At 50.6% G+C, this 16203-nt stretch overlaps 1 protein-coding gene across 3 annotated transcripts; it reads left to right on the top strand.

Annotated features, from left to right (window-relative positions):
• Window positions 1–144: 144 nt before the first annotated feature.
• On the top strand, window positions 145–15455 carry LOC134510459 (suppressor of cytokine signaling 1-like). 3 transcript variants are annotated; one of them, XM_063323813.1, is made up of 4 exons: window positions 333–418; window positions 3545–3671; window positions 11201–11310; window positions 14633–15455. In XM_063323813.1, the coding sequence occupies exon 4, from the start codon at window positions 14699–14701 to the stop codon at window positions 15380–15382; it is 684 nt and encodes a 227-aa protein (XP_063179883.1). In that variant the 5' UTR covers window positions 333–418; window positions 3545–3671; window positions 11201–11310; window positions 14633–14698; the 3' UTR covers window positions 15383–15455. The 3 variants fall into 3 exon arrangements, with proteins under 3 accessions (XP_063179874.1, XP_063179864.1, XP_063179883.1); XM_063323804.1 differs by lacking the exons at window positions 333–418; window positions 3545–3671 and adding an exon at window positions 145–199; XM_063323794.1 differs by lacking the exon at window positions 3545–3671 and having other exon boundaries at window positions 282–418.
• Window positions 15456–16203: the final 748 nt, after the last annotated feature.

Below are 16203 nucleotides of genomic sequence, written 5' to 3'. Positions count from 1 at the left end.
CCACGCCGTGGAAAGCCGGGGTGGTGGAGGAGGGAGAAACCCCTCCCCTTCCCCTCCCCCGTGGCTCCTTCCTCGGAAAAGAAACACTTGGGGGGTTTCCTCCCCTCCCCGCCGCTCCGCTCCCCGAAGCCGCTGCCGCGGCCCCCGCCCGCCCGCCCCGGGGCCGAGGAGGGCCCGGCGAGTACCCGCGCCGCCTCCGGTAAGCCGCGCACCGGCCGCTTTGTGAGTTGAGGGGCCGGGGGGGGGGGGGATGCGGAGAGGCGGCGGGGCGGCAGGGAGCGGGGCCGCCGGGGTTTCGGTTCGGGGCGGGAGAGCGGCGGCGGGGGCCGGGCCGGGCAGCGCCGCTGTCGCCCCGGCACTGAGCGCTCGCTCGCACCGGCGGCGGCAGCAGCCCCCGCCCGCCCCGGAGGTGCCGAGAGTAAGTTTGTGCGGCGTTAACTGAAAACGGCCTTTTTAGGGGGTGTGTGTGGCTGGGTGTTGTCTCTGTCTGTCTCCTCCGGTCCCCCCTGGGAGCTGGGGAAGGGGGGTGGGGGCGTGCAGCCCCCCGCTGGTTTGGCTCCGGGAGGCGTTGGGGCTGTTGTTGGCCGGGGATAGAGCGTTTGGGCTCGGGGTGCCTTCCCCGGCGGGTGGGGAGGTTCGGGGAGGATTTGGGGTGCCGGCAACTCACTGCCGGCCCTGAAGGGAGCCATGTGCCGTGCTGGGATGGCGGTGGGGTGCTGGGAAAGCTCTGGAGCGGGGGAGCTCGGTGGGGCTTGGGGCTTGCTCCGTCGAGGTGTTCTCCACAGCATCAGGGCAGGGAGATGGCTTGTTTTAAAGCGAAACCTTCGAATTATGTCATGTCTCAGGTGGGTCTGTAGGGAAGCAGCCGCAGGGGTCCAGGAAGGCGGGTGACTTGGTCTTCACGCCACTTCTTTCCCTTCACACAAACCACCGGAGAAGCGGCACGGGGGGGTTTAGGCTTAGTCTTCGCTGGAAAAGCGAGCTGAATAGGAGGCGTTACGGGGAAACGGGGTAACAGTGAACCAGGCTTGGGGTTGCCCTTGAAAGGCTCAGAGGAGCTCAACATCCTCCAGACCTGGTACAGTCAGAACGCAGCCTCACACCTGCCTTTTCTCAGAAAATCGGTGCCGTGCGCCTGTGAAAAGCCTCATCGGCAAAGGTTATCGCTAAAACCTCCTTCTGTATGCCATCTGAGTCATGGTGCTCGCAGCCATGGAGGATCTGCTACTCACTTTTTCCCACAGACACACATGCTCTTACTGAGAATTTTGGAATAGTTACCACTTAAAAACTAAGCTCGTGCTACTCTTAGGATCTTTTTTTATCCCTTTTTTTTTCTTTCTTTCTTTTTTTCTTTTTAATTACTTTGTGTGTGCCTTCCTGCTCAGTAGAAGCTTAGAAACACGGTCTGGATGAACCCTGGAGGTAACTGAGAGGAACTCAAGAATGTTAAATTAACGTCCCTGTTTTTTTTCTTCCCCTGCATGGGTCAAGGAGGGGGATGTGGCTTGACCATTGTTCTGGAAAGTTGAGGGTAAAGAGTATTGTTAGCAAGCTGCTATTTAGGACTGTGTGGTCCAGACAGTGCCATTTGCTAGTTAGAACTAGCAACTAGTCCTTGCATCTCTCAGAGAATTTAAATGAAAATCCCGGTCACATGTTGACCATGCTCAACTCTGTAAAATGGGGTGGGATCAGAAATAACTACAGTTTCCTGATGTTTCATTCTCTATTGACTGTGCCCTTAAGAGGGTATGCAGGCGTATCTTCTTTCTCCAAACAATTGCGACTGCAGTTCAGATGTTGCGTGAACGTCAAATAGCCCATTCAGTCACGGCAGGGCTATGGTCATGTGCTTAAAAATTATGCACATGCACAGAAGTTTGTGGGACTGAGGCTCCATTATCACATAACGTTGGTCTTGGTTGAATCGAGTTACGATGAGATGTGGCCAGTCGCGGCAGATGAAGCCAAGCTTTGTTTCTGTGTTCGTGAGCGATTCTGCTGGGTATGTGATTTAAAACATAGTTGTTGAAGCGTGGATTCTTGTCCCCTCCAGAGTAGAAGGCTCTTGGGCACGAACCGGCGGGATTACTGGGATGCCAACCTCCCACACCGGCTCCCATCTTCTCCTGAGCCATACCAGGATCCGGGCCTTTGTTATTTCTCTGCTTCTTGTTCAGTGTGCTGTATGTCCGTCAGTAACCTGGCTTGCTTATCGTTTCCTTAAACGTATTGGGTTCGAGAGGCAGCCCAGGGCTTTTGTTTGAGGTTGCACTGGAAGGCACAGGTAAACTGTGCCGGAGTCCCGAAAAGCAGGCATAGAGGAGGACCAGGGAAAAGCTGAGCTGCTGCACGTCCTTCCAGGTGTGTGTCCCTGCCGTGGCTGCTCAGAGAGGGCCAAATTCAGCTTCCAGATGATGGCTTCAGACACACAGCCAGTGCCCCTTACCCTCAATCCAGCTGGGATTTCTGTGAAGTTGGTGGTCGGTTTGCGCAAGGCTAGAGCTGGAGTTGGGTGGTGTAAATTCTTAGCTGCTGTCACTAATGCTGTGGTTGCATTGCTGAGAAACAAAAGAGAAAATGTGCCTTTGGAGCTGTGTTTCCTCCCTTGCTCCTCTTTCTCTCCATCCCCGCTGGGGTTTCGCTCTTTCCTCCAAGTCTTTCCCTGCAGCTCCTCGCCACCCCCATCTCCTCCTACCACCCACAGGCTCCTCTTTCCTGGTTTCTCCTGCCTTAGTTTGATCAGCAATAAATAGATAGCGCCTATACTTAAACATGACGTCGTTTGTGTCAGGCTGGTGCTGCGGTGGGATTAATAAGAGCTGTGGGGAGGTGGCATGTTCCTGAGATGTTATTCCAGGCCGCTGCAGACCTCAGCTACTGGTGCTGGCCGAAAGCTCGCAAACCGGGAGAGGTGGGCACCTGCATCTCTTCCTGTAAATGAAAACGTGGATGGTACAAGATCTGAATATGCCATAGAAGGATGATAACTTTTTACAGAGTTAAGCGTGTGTGTGTGTGTCATCAGGAGGCATCATATATTTATTTAAAATAATGCAACTTAATGCTGTGTTAATTAGATGCTTGGTTACATGTAAGTAGAGGCAGAAGGCAGACATGATACGAATTTACGCCTTTCTGTCCCGTCAGTGCGCTTCACTACTGCCTGCTCTTCTGGTTTGTGTTTGTGCATATCCTGCAGCCTTCTGCCTCAGTAAGGTATTTATTAGCTCACCATTTCACTTAAATCGGTCTCAGACCCTTAAAAAAAAAAAAAGAGCGCAGTAGTGTTTGATGTAGCAGGATTTGGTGGTTTCGTGTTAGTGAGTGGTCAAAATGACTTGAGTAAAATTCATCCCCCTGTCCCCCCCGGACCAAGTGCAAGATTTCAAGTTAAGATTTAGAAGTGAGAGGTGTAGAAAGTCCTACTTCTTAAACTTCTGGGAATCTCTGCTTCTGTTCACTAGGTATTTAATCGTATAAAAATGCTAATTCAGTTTTAGTAAAATCGCTAAATGCTGGTTTTGTGTTGTCTTTGGAGATTTTAGAGCTGCCCCCTTATTTTCGTCCTCTTCAGTGGAGAAATGAAAAGGCCTGTGTGCACTTCACAGGAAATGAGTGTCTGATACAGGCTTGCAGGCTGCACATTTCCAAGAACTGCTCTCAAGGTATTTTGATAATGCACATTCTCTCTGCCTTCTCCCTTCCTGCTCCCCATGCGCTTTCTGTGCCTCTGCTTGTTCGCAAACACACGTGAAGTACGAGGGGAAGAATTGAACGGTGCCAATGTTAACTTTGCAAATAGGCTGCTTTAGCTTTACCTTGGAGCTGTGGCTGGCAAAATTAAACTGGCAGCATTCGGTTGCCTTTGTTGCAGAGAGTTTTTGTCCTCCTCCTCACTCCCTGCAAATGCTGAAGAAAAATTTAGACTTCAGATTGTGGCTTGTGCAACAAGGGTGTTTTGTGTGTGCGTGTGTGATTCTGCAATTCAGAAACAGTTTGGATCTACTTTCGTACTTCCTCAGCAGCAAAGTTTATTTGGAAACTTAGGCTAAGGCTGTCAGGGAAGAAAATAAGTGTGACTATTAGCAGTTGGAAAATGTCAAAGATCCCCATTCCTGTTCCTGCAATCTGAGCTGCGTAGCTGGGCTTCTTCACAGCTTGCTGAAGGTGCCTTGCTAAAGTTCAGCGTAGGTTTCCCTGGGTCGGCACGCTGGTGGTGATGGGCACAGATGCCTGCCGGAATGGTTTGATTATGCTTTTTGACAAACCACCGATGTTATTCCTCATCCGTGTTGTTCTTCATGTGTATTTGAATTCTTCCTTGTTTTCTGGTGAGAGGTTTTTGGGACATGGAGGGAGGGAAACGGGAGCTGGAGGAACATTCTCCAATCCCCCCTGCTAGGAGTTACGCTCATCCTCCGAGGCCCGGCTAAGTGCCACAATGGACCAAAATCCCCGCTCAAGGGGACGCTGAGACAGAGGGAATGTTTCTTTCTAACCTCGTTGCCACAGCCATTTCTGATTCAGAGCTGTTTTAGCAGTAATCACTGCAATGGCCCATTTGTGTAGGATGCACACCAATATTCAAGTCAGCACATAAACGCAAGAGGTGCTGTTCTTTTTCTTCATTTAAAAAATGAGGAAAAAAACTAGCTGAGCTGCTTTAACTACTCTGCAACAGGTCCGTAGTTTATTCCTTGTAGTGAATTTATAAACCCTTGTTAACTTCTTCAGTTTTGCATGACTAAAAGAGATTTATGCCTTGTGCTGGGCTCCCCTTAGTCTTATGTAGAGTTTGAATGGTCGAGAGGTTGCTTAAGAAGGTTGCTGCTGGATCCCTCTGCCTAAGGTCTGCCAAGGCACAGGATGGTGAGGACTTGACAGAGGCAAAGCAGAAACATTTGAGAAATAAGAGAAACGAGACTCCTCAGATCAACTCTCTCACTTTCCCCAGCAGCAGCATTTTAATGTCTATGTGATTGGACTTTTTCCTTTTATGAGTTTTTAAATTAGTTACTTTTCAGTCTCGGTCACCTTTGAACTTCCTCTCTTCTAGTTTTATGAAAGAGCATAAAAAGAACAGCCTGATGGTACTGTGTCTTTCTCTTGCATCCCCTTGTATCTGTCTGCTCTCTAAACTGAGCATGAGGTTTCTCCAGTCTCTCTCTGTCGGAACGCTTACATGTGACTTCTTATCACCATCTTCAGGCCCACCCCCTTTGTTTCAGGTCTATCTGTTTTTATTTAAGGTGACTGGAACCGAAGGTGTTATCTCAGGTGGTGACATTACTGTTACGTTCCCACCCATCCATTTTGCAACCTCACGCTGGTGTTTGCTTCTTGCTTTTTAATGGGTGCTTTCGTATTCAGAGCTAGAGCTTTCCCTAACGAACTCTCCGCATGGTTATTCGTCTCGTTGGTCAGCTGCGCCACTTAATTTATTGCTCTTCGAAATATTTGCTTTCCTACAAGTCTGCGTGCACTTGCATTTGTGAGGGCAGAGTCTCACCTGCCTCCTGGTGCTTGCCAGCCTGCCAAATTTTGAGTGACCTCTGACTTCTCTGGCCTGCAGAGACTGAAGCGATTTTTGTCACCGTTTGCCCTGGGAAGGTGATGGAGGGGGCCTCTCGCCACTTTTCCAGCTGGCTGCCTGGATTTAAGTAACATGTGTCTGGAAGCTGCCTGCTTGGGGGCTGAGGTTAGACCTCCGGTGTTTGAGGTGTTGTGGGCAATGATGGCTTGAAGACGGGGGAGACGATTTTTAGAAAGGAAGCTGGGTCAGGGGGTGTGTTTGCCTGGGCAGGGGGAAGGGAGCCGCTGGGGCCTGAGCTGGCGGAGGCTTTGGGCTACTTGCAGCCACTGACCTGCCACGGGGAGGGATGCTCTGCAAAGCGGGCTGGGTCGATCCAGACGGGAAGGTGCAGCGGCTGGGAGGGTGGCAGAGAGGTGATCAGATGTGCAGGGGCTGAAATGCCTTGGTTTCCTCAGGACACCCCTTTCCCACCTCCCATCACCCTGGGGCGCGACTGCTCTGAGTCTTCTGTCCATCTGCTTTACAGGCCCCGGGGTGCTGCTGGCTCTTTGCCTCATGCACCGCATCTCGCTTTTTGGCGTGCTTCTGGCATGGATGGAGGCTTTAGGGAAGCGCAAGGCATGTCCCGGCAGCTGCTGCTGCTTCGGGTATTGTCTTCCTGATGGAGAGCCCTATCCAGGGATTGCCCTTCCCCCACTGTCAGGTAGCCATGTGCTGCTCCTGCCTTAGCAGCGCCTGTGAAAAAAATTTTCCTTACAACACTTGCAGCCCTCTGGCAATTGGTAGTAGCAGCTGATTTGATTGGGAGAGCACCTGATTTTGATTGGGAGAGCACCTCTCTGCATCTTAACCAGCCGTTTCCAAATTCCTTCAAAATTTCTGGGTATGGTCCACTGTGTCCCACTGACTTTCTGCTCTTTAATGTGGCTTTTCCCCAACTTTTCTGACAGAGCACCCCTTCCCCCTCTTCAGGTCAAATGGCATTAAATACTGGGGAATCAGAAAAATGAAAGGATATCTGCTTGCTTATGCAGCGTCCTTGTCCCTGCTTGCTGGTATCCCAGTGAACTAAGTGATTCCCCCAGAGGTCTTCTGTTTTCGATAAACTGAAAACACCATTTGTTTTTTTGGGTTTTATTGTGTTTATCTTGGCTACCTGCTGTCCCAGTTTAATGATAGCCATCCTCATGTAAATTTGCTCCCTACCATCAGTAATTTATATTCCTTTATATCGGCCAGGGTTAGCTTTTCATCTTCTGAGGGATTATTGAGGTTGTAGAGAGGTTCAGGCAGGGGCCGTGGTTTTGTAGTGTGTTTGTGTTTGGTGCCTCAGACCCATGGCAGAGGCCCTTGCAAGCTGTGGCACCTACAGCTCATACCTGCGGTGTGACCTGTGTCGTCCCCCGAGCCTGTCCTCTTCGCCAGGCAGCGTTTGTGGGAGGTCTGCACACTCTGTCACTTTAAGATTTCCTAAATAACCTCTCGTGACTTAATTATTTTATTTTCTTTTTTTTTTTTTCCTTTTCACTTTTGACTCTCAGGACTAGTTTCTTTATTTTGTGTGTTGGAAATCCCCGGTTATAAAACTTAGCGTTGTGGTGCATTTGTGCTTTGTGACCCTCGCCCCTTCCTCTGATGACACGGTAACTGGTGCTGCTCCATGGCCCCTCGCGTCTTCTGAAGCTGGTCCTTCTGAAGAGCCAAGGGAGGGTCTCTGCCCTGCGCCTCTGTGCTCTGGCTCGCGTTGGTGAAGCGCCCTGGGAGTCTTCTCTAAAATCCCAGTTCTGATCATGATACTGAATCCGTTTTAGCTGCAGACACTGCTCATTTTTTGGAGTTAGCTGTTTCTTTGAATTCCTTTCCTGCTAAATTGTGATGGTTTTGATAAGAGGCCACGGCCATCACGGGGATTGCTGACGATCTAAGCTTCTCAGGATTTACTTGTTTTCTCAAACAAGGTGCTGGAACAACTGAGAAAGTCAATTTAGCCGAGAGAGGCTGGAATGGAGGAAACATACCTGTGCTGCTGGTCTGGGGATGGGGGGGACCTGACGAGGCTGAGGAGCCGTGACCGGTGGAGGACAAGCAGCTCTGAGGACAAGCATGCAGCCCTGGGCATCGCTGCCCCCTTCCCCCTGAACCCCCGCTCGGCTGGGAGACAGGACAGAGCGTTTCCAACAGGGAGCCGTGAGGTCTTGGCCTCTTTCTTCCTCCTCACCGTACCTTCTTCCCATCTTCTCATTTCTGCACCCAAACTGGGGAGAGCCCCGGCTCCTTCCCCAGCCGGGGGGCGGTGGGGAGGGAGGGAAGGGAAGGCAGCGGCGTGGAGGCTGCGTTCCCGGGCTGAGGCTTCGTGTAGCTCTGGTGCACCCGCATTCGCAGGGATGGCTGCTCGCTATGAAACTGCAAGGGTCAGGAGCAATGCTGCCAGGCTTCCCTCGCTTACCAAAACCACTGTTGTGTTGGCCAGAGGTAAGCAACAACTCTTTCCTTAAGGCATGGCAGGATAGCCTTAGCTGCAGCTTTGAAACTTAGCGGCAACCCCTACTGATTTCCTTTTTCTAACTTTTTTTTTTTGTAATTCTCTTTTCCCCAGTTACAGGGGGGGAAAAAATAATTCTGTCTCCAGTAGAAGCTGTTTTTGTCAGAAGTCAGTTGGTAGTTCTGGTAGTTTTACTTGCAGTGGAACAAGCTGTAGTTGCTTGTGGCTACTGCACAGCAGCCTTCGAGTTTGGGGAAGCGATGTGCCTCCTCGGTTATTCTGAAATGGCGGGATTATGGTTTCACACTGGGCTATTTCTATGAGGAGCGGTCTGTTTCATTTGGAAGTATTGGTTCTGAATGTGCATAGTATTTCCAAGGTGTGAGGAGGTGATCCTGAAAACGTGGTTGGTCTTCCATCTCCTTCGGTTAGTTCAGCAAAAGCAATTACCTTTCCTTGTAAAATGCCACCGTCCTCTTTTTCTGAAGTGTGTTATGTAGAAAACAGACAGACTTCCCTGCCTTGAAGAATATTTGGCACACATCACACCATCTTGTGGGGTCTTGGGGCACAAAAACCTTTTAGCCTGTATCAGCAAAGTGTCACATTAACGCAGAAAGCATATGTCATAGAAAAGTAGGATGAGAAATACAAAACCTAAATATCAGATTAATGGGAAGTTATTTGTGTGTTGTGAAGTGTGTTCTCCAACCTCAAAATTTGGAAAGGGTTTGTTAAGACCAGTCCTCTTGCAAAGTCTCCAGCAGCTGGTTCCCAGAGCCCACATGCAGGATCTTTCTGAGTGTAAGCAGGAACTATCACAGTGTGTGTGTGCTGCCTCAAGTTATTTTATATATATTTTTTTTTTTTTTTTTTTTTTTAATATTGCATCCTTGTTGAACACCGGTCTTACAAGGAAACACAGTTTTGGTTTGGGATGTGTATGTGTGGTGTGGGGGTTTTTTATTATTTTTTTTCTTCCACATATTCCCTCATGTGTCAGACATAATGGCAGCCTCGCATCAAACCCTATTTATAGCTGTGGCATAAAAGATAGAGGGAACTGCGATGTCTCCCAGACCTGCTTCGTGCTGGAGAAATTGGCTGCGATTAACGTTGGTCCTCTCGGCTGAGCTGGGCCACATTCCTTGCCTAACCGCAGCTCCCCCTCTGCTCTTTGGCGCACGCCAAACTCTCTGTGCGTCTCCTGCCTTTCCCTTCCGCTTCCATGAGCCCTTTCTGGATCAACCCCGGTCACCTCAGCCGCAGTAGGGTGCCGGTGACAAGGGGCATTGGTGTGGCTGCGCAGCCAGCGGCGGTGACGGCGTGGTTTAAACTGGTGCCAGTGTGTGGCAGACGGTGGCAGCCGTGGGAACCCGGCTGGCCCACCGCTAAAACGCAGCGCTGCGTGCTTGGCTCGCACCAGGGAGGTTTCTCTTCCAGACATTGGCTCGAGCTTTCCTTCGAAACATCCTCTCTAGCCACAAATCAGTAGGCAGCGCATTTCTGTGGGATGCAGACGTGCAAGCGAGAGACGTCTGCTCAGGCTCTGCTGCCCGAAATGGGGACGCTGCTGCAAGGGCTTGCAGGCTGCCTCAGGGAGAGCTTTTCCAAATTATCCCAGCTTCCATCTAACTGCTTTGGGAACTGTGGGATTGATAACTGGGAGGTGCCAAAGCCAAAGGGAGTGGGTAGCGTAGTAACAGGATAGACCCCCAGTTCCGCTCGCTGCAAGTCAACGTGGGCCTGGGAGGTGTGTGCCCGGTGTGGGCTCGGCTGGGGGGATGCAGGGAAGTGATGTTAAGTAATGGAGCCTAGGCATGAGCGAAGCCTTGCAGGGGCTGCCTCTCAAAGGCGCGCAGAAGGCTGGGTTCTCTTTTTTCAGCTTGATGATGGATCCACTGACAGATATGCAATTGCGCAAGTGGTGATCTGCAGCTCCACCAGGTCAGCGGGTTTAGTTTTCCATCCGCAAGGTGAGAAAGAAAAGCTTGGAGAGCTGGGGGAGCAGGGCGGAATAGCACAGGCCAGAACGGACTGGGTCGCTATTTGGATAACTCAGCCGCTAATGGCTACCTGCGCCATTTCAGATAAGAGACTCTAAATGTTGTGTGTTGCATTGAGCACAGGTTTGAGTTTGCTCTTCTGAATCATACAATCATAGAATAGTTTGGGTTGGAAGGGACCTTTAAAAGTCATCTAGTCCAACCCCTCTGCAATGAACAGGGACATCTTCAACTAGATCAGGTTGCTCAGAGCCCTGTCCAACCTGACCTTGAATCTTTCCAGCGGTGGGGCATCTACCACCTCTCTGGACAACCTGCTCCAGTGTTTCACCACTCTCATCATAAAGAATTTCTTCCTTATATCTAGTCTAAACCTACCCTTTTTTAGTTTAAACCCATTACCTCTTGTGCTATTGCAACAGGCCCTACTAAAAAGTTTGTCCCCATCTTTCTTATAAGCCCCCTTTAAGTATTGAAAGGCCACAATAAGGTCTTCCCGGAGCCTTCTCTTCTCCAGGCTGAAAAACCCCAACTCTCTCAGCCTGTCCTCATAGGAGAGGTGCTCCAGCCCTCTGATCATCTTCGTAGCCCTCCTCTGGACCCGCTCCAACAGGTCCATTTCTTTCTTATGCAGAGGCCTCCAGAGCTGGAGGCAGTACTGCGGGTGGGTTCTCATCAGAGCAGAGTAGAGGAGCAGAATCACCTCCCTCGACCTGCTGGCCATGCTCCTTTTGATGCAGCTCAGGATACAGTTGGCTTTGTGGGCTGCGGGCGCACACTGCTGGCTCGTGTCCAGCCTTTCATCTACCAGTACCCCCAAGGTCCTTAACCTTAAGAATCCTTAAGCTTATTCCTGTTGCCATCATCTCTTAACATTTGGGTTTTATGATTCCTGCTTCTAGAAGATGATGGCAACTTTAATGTCTTCGCATTTGTCCGTAGGCCATTTGTGAGCTGTCTGGACAGAATCAGCTCATGGCTTTGGAAATAGCAATAACAATAATCTGTTGTCTTTGTTGCTCTCTGAAGTGCCGTAGACATGCTTCTGCATAATACAGGTCAAAGAGTTTGAGACAGACAACCTCTCCCTAGATTTGTTGTATTTTAGGTTCACAGTATGGCGAGCTAATGGGCTTAGTCACTTGTTTGATGGACATCTCTTTCTTTTCAAAGGATGGATCTGCTTTGCAAAAACTGAAGTGCTGCATCGAAGCTCTTGAATTTGGACCATTTCCAGGCCTGACGTCCAGAAACGCATCCCTATGGGTGGTAAATTTAAAGAGGTAAGCTCTTTCAAGTGTCCTGGCGGAAGAGTGGAAGAACAAATCATAGCTGAGTACTTGAAGCTGCTGTTGAACGTGCCAGATTTGTCAAGCCCCAGGGTGCAGGGCTGGCTTGGCTGACACCAGGCGCGCGTACAGTCCCCTAGTTTACTACAATCGTCTCCTTATATGAAATAGGCTGCTTTGCCTGGGTAGCGAGCGAGGAGGAAAGCAGAATGCCCTGTGTCAAGAGCACTTATTTTGAAAAGCTCTTGAACTTGCACTACATCAGAAAGTCTGGGGGAAACTTATCTAGCCTTTTAATTAGCAGGACGCCAACTTTTTAGGGTATATTGCTTTGGCTGCAAGCACTGTTCTGACTGTCTTGCAGTAGGGAGGTAGTAACGTGTTTGGGCGTTGGGGCTTTTGGGGCTTTTGGGGCTTTTTTGGAGCGGGGCGGGAGGGAAAGCAAATCATGTTGTGGCAAATCAGAAGAAGAACTAATTATGCATGTGTATTTCATTACACCCCTGGGCTGGCTTATTCCTAATACTGAGAGTCTGCTCACCCTTCTTGACGTGGGAGGCCATGTACACGTAGGACCTGTTGACCCATTAAAAGTGAACCTTAAAGGGAATATCAGGAAGCCCTTCTAGAGCTAATATTTATGTAACTAATAGTGCGCTGGAGGTCAGGCAGTCATCTCTTGGAAATGGGTCACTGAAGCTAAACAAATTCACACCATCTGAGGCTCTGACCCATGTGTAGATTTCAGACCAAGTGAACAAATTGTGAGGGTGCTATTTTTGCATTTACTTTGAATTCGAAACGATGACACAGTCTCGGTTCTTAGTCAGTCAGACTTCCAGTAGCAGTGGATTTTTCTTAAAGGACTTGGGAGAATGACTCAAGGTTGAAAACTGGGACAAACAAGTTTATTTTTTTTTTCTGTCAAATAGCATCTGCAGCCTTAAACAAATTATCTATTTGTTTGTTATTTTTAAAACTAGCCTGGAAATGAAAGACAGCTGCCTGCTTCTGTTTTCCTGCTTGAATTCATTTTCCAACCTAGACCCATGAGATTGGCAAAATTTCCGTTTGGACCCAAAAGAAGTTGCTGCTTGGGAAGAGCGGCTGCTGGTGGGAGAAAGGCAGTGCTTCTCGCTCCCATCAAGGTTAGAGCTGCAGCCCTGGAGGCAGCTGGCAGGAGTACGACCTTCTTTTTCTATAATAGCTAACGTCAGAGGGCTCTATAGCTTCCTCTCCCGGCAGAGAGGAGAAGGAAAGGGACAGAGATGCTGCGACTTCTTGTGGCACCTACAGTGCTGAGTTTTTGGTGGTGATAGGTGGCCCTGGACGCTGCACGTGGTGACTGTGTTTACTTGCGTTCTGCTCACTACATCAGCTTCCCCCAAGATTTATTCTGACTTGCTGAACCATCTGAGCAGCTTTCAACTGCTGCCTTTTCTTTTTTTTTTTTTTAAATGGAAAAGAAAAAACCCGACTTGATTAACTCCTTCCTACCCCTCCCACCTTTCTCTAAGCGTGGAATTTCCCTCCCGCAGTGACACTTAGGTAAAGGGCAGGATCGGCAGCATTCAGAGTGATACCAGGGAGGTTAGCTGCTTGTGGGCTGTAAGTCGCAGGGCTAAAAACTGGAGAAGCTTCCCAGGCTGTTCTTGGAAAGGGCGTTTATGGCTCCATGTATGGAGACTGCCTGACAACTACATTATTGGTATTACTGTTAAGTACTGAGAGAGATGTTAGGAGGAAAAAGATGACCGTAGGCAAGGCATTGCGGGGCAGATGCCTCCTTTCCAAAACTGCTGTGCCCATGCGAGGGAAAAACATTTGGCCCTGCTGCTCCATGTCTTCTCCCAGGGCGCAGAGTGGGCTCCACACGGCTGTCCAGCTGGCTTTGGAGCAGCCAGCAAAGGGTGTGAGATAAGGGGAACCTCGCAAGGAGCTAAGCCTAACGTAAAGCCCTGAAGCTCTCTCTCCAGTGCAAGCCCTCCGCAGGTCCCTGCACATTCCCTGGTGGGCTGCCTGCCTGCTGTGAGCCCCCATGCTCCCGTGAGTCTGCAGTGGGGGGGACTGCCAGAGACGGAGGAGCACGTCTTTTCCTCCGCTGCAGGCTGCATGTCAGCAGTCTGTTCTGCTCCGAGCGTGGCTGTGCTGTCAGCGAGTGTGACTGGGTTAATGGAGTATGTCAGGGGACTGAGGGCAGGGTTTGGCGGTGAGCTACTGACTTGTCAGGCCTGGGGAAGTGGTATGTAACAGCTCAGCTTCTCACATAGAATGAGCCTCTGGCTTGGGGCTGTGGTTTTTATGTTAATGCATATATATATATATATATATACACACACACACACATGCAGAATATGTATTTTTCATATAATTGAAATGACTCGGATGGCTGATGGCAACGCTGGGTTCAGGAATTTGCATTTCTGAAAACAGACAGCCTGGTGATAACACGAGATGCAGGAGATTAGCAGGGTCGTGACAGTAAGGGAGGGCACTTGGAACGCAGCACATGAGTGGAGGACGGTGACTGGGACAGGGCAGCATCATCTGCTGGCTGGGGAAGATGTCCCTCTGGCAGAAACAGAAGGGAAATGCCTGAGCAGAACCACTCCTGGGATGCCAGTGGTATCTGGTATTGGCGTTAAGTGGTCTCATTGGTGGCAGTCCCAGCCCTGAAGTTGATGGTGTGACATTTTTTGAAGGAGTCTTGATTCAAGACCTTCACTTTCTCCTGACACAGTGAAACAGGCAGGTCCTGGGATGAGGGAGTGGTTCATGGGGTTTGGTGGAAAAGGCTGATTCCCATCTTCTGCTTGAAGTCCTGTTGTCTGTCCTTTTGTGGGAGAAAGGGTTGGAGTGGTGTGAGGAAACCTTTCCATCTTTCACTGAATGACAAAGTGAACAATACTTTCCCGCTTTGGGAAATTTTTCCCTTCTGATTTGGAGTGTCGTTTTCCCTTGCCAGTCTCAAGGCCGCTCTGAAAAGCCCCTAAACATCCAACTGAGGGAAATCTCGAAATACCGAGGTCTCCTAGGTTCAAACCAGCCTGCTGAAGGGTGTGCTGGGCAGCCCCGAGCTGTGAATCACAGAAACCCAACAGATGCAGAACTCTGTACGGTGCTGCCTTGCGCTGGCGGGGACCCAGCTGGAGCCCTTCCTGCATATATTTCCTTGGTTGTCCCTACAGCTGTGGGTGAGGGACGTACAGTAACTCCCTGGTACCCTCTTGCTGCTGTCTTCTGCCTTGTGAAGTGTCTTCACTTGCCCAGTTAGAAGAAGGTATTGGGTTTACCTCGCTCTCCTTCTGTCCTGCAGGCTGGATGCAAAGGAGGAAGCATGGTAAAGGCAGCATCTTTCCAGGATCCATGGGCTCTTTGAGAGATGATCAGAGGGAGGCCAGATGATCTGCACAACACGCACACCACTGTTTCTCGTCCGCAAAGGCAGCATCGGAGTGTTCTCCCCAGCCCCGTGCCCCCCGGCTTGCCCGATCGTTTCCGGATGTTTCGCAGCTGCGAGTGGGAGGTCCTGGAGCGATCCCTCAATATCCTCCAGGCCAGCGACTTCTACTGGGGCCCCTTGTCCGTGGGGGAGGCTCACGCCAAGCTCCAGCGGGAACCCGTTGGCACCTACTTGGTGCGGGACAGCTCGCAGGGGAACTGCTTGTTCAGCCTGAGCGTGCGGATGCCCACGGGGCCTGTCAGCCTTCGGATCTCTTTCCAGGAGGGCTATTTCCGCCTGAAGAACTGGTTTTCAGACTGTGTGGTCCGGCTACTGGAGCTGGTAGTGGCAGGGACCCGGAACAATCCCTTGCACTTTGATGAGATGGGAGGAACCCCCCTGGTCTTCTCTGAGCCCCTGTGCCGGAGTCGCCGGGCAGTGCCCACGCTGCGAGAACTGTGCCGCCGGAGCCTGCCCGCTGGTGCTGCAACGGGGGATGAAGCAGGGCTGGGGGGCTCCTCTGGGATTCACCCGAGGGAGGAGGTGGTCTCACCCCTAGGCGAAAGGGGAGGGTCGGAGGGGAGCATCGTTCGCGGTCCCTCTCCGTCCTGGGCTGGGAGATGATGCCATGCGAATGGGAGATGAAGAGAGGTGACTTTTACGTGGCCGTGCTGGTGGGACACACACCACGCTGGTGGGGCTGGACTGGCTGCTGGGAGAGGAAGGGGAGGGCAGGGGGAGAGGGGCTTGTACCCGCTGGCTGTGACAGCCGTGTCCTCGTACGTGCACAGCGTGTGTGGCCTTCCCTAGCGATGCCTGGGGTAAAGCCAACCTGAAGAGCAGCGATTTCCACGCACGCACCAACACCCTGTGTTTTCCTCTATCCCAAAGCTCATTTCTGTTACAAATCTGCCCTCTTGAGGTGGTATGGCTGAGACAGTCCCACGGCAGTGCAGCTTGGGCATCGGTGGGCACGACTTCTATGCAGACCAGATACCCACATGGCCGCGGCGGAGCAAGAGCACACTTTGCTCCTTGCGGCACGAATGCGATGCCTGCCACTTCAGAGGCCGACGTTTGCACTAAGAGGAAATCACTGCAGCCATGCATGATACGTGCAGCTTCACTGGCTTTTGCATTGCTTTATTTGAACGGATTTTTGGGAGTGCAGATGAGTTACGTTATACTAAGGGCATGGTATTCCTGCGGAGGTAAACCTGGTCTGGAGAGTCGGGTTTGCCCTGGGAGAGTGTGAACATATGGGATCCAGAGCCCTTTCTTATGCTCATCTGATAGTATGCTGCTGCCACGTTTATTTGCCTCAAAAAAAGGCAAATAATTTTTTATATAAGACTTTTAAAAATTTTAATAAACATGTTTTTATACTTATTTTTAGAAGTCAATGAATACATGGGCAAGTTTTCATTCCCTTGTGGCGTTGGAAA

The sequence above is a fragment of the Chroicocephalus ridibundus genome, chromosome 1, assembly GCF_963924245.1.
Source record: "Chroicocephalus ridibundus chromosome 1, bChrRid1.1, whole genome shotgun sequence".
NCBI classification, from domain to species: domain Eukaryota; kingdom Metazoa; phylum Chordata; class Aves; order Charadriiformes; family Laridae; genus Chroicocephalus; species Chroicocephalus ridibundus.
The sequence above is the reverse complement of the archived record's forward strand: the minus strand, read 5'-3'. Positions and strand labels throughout refer to the sequence as shown.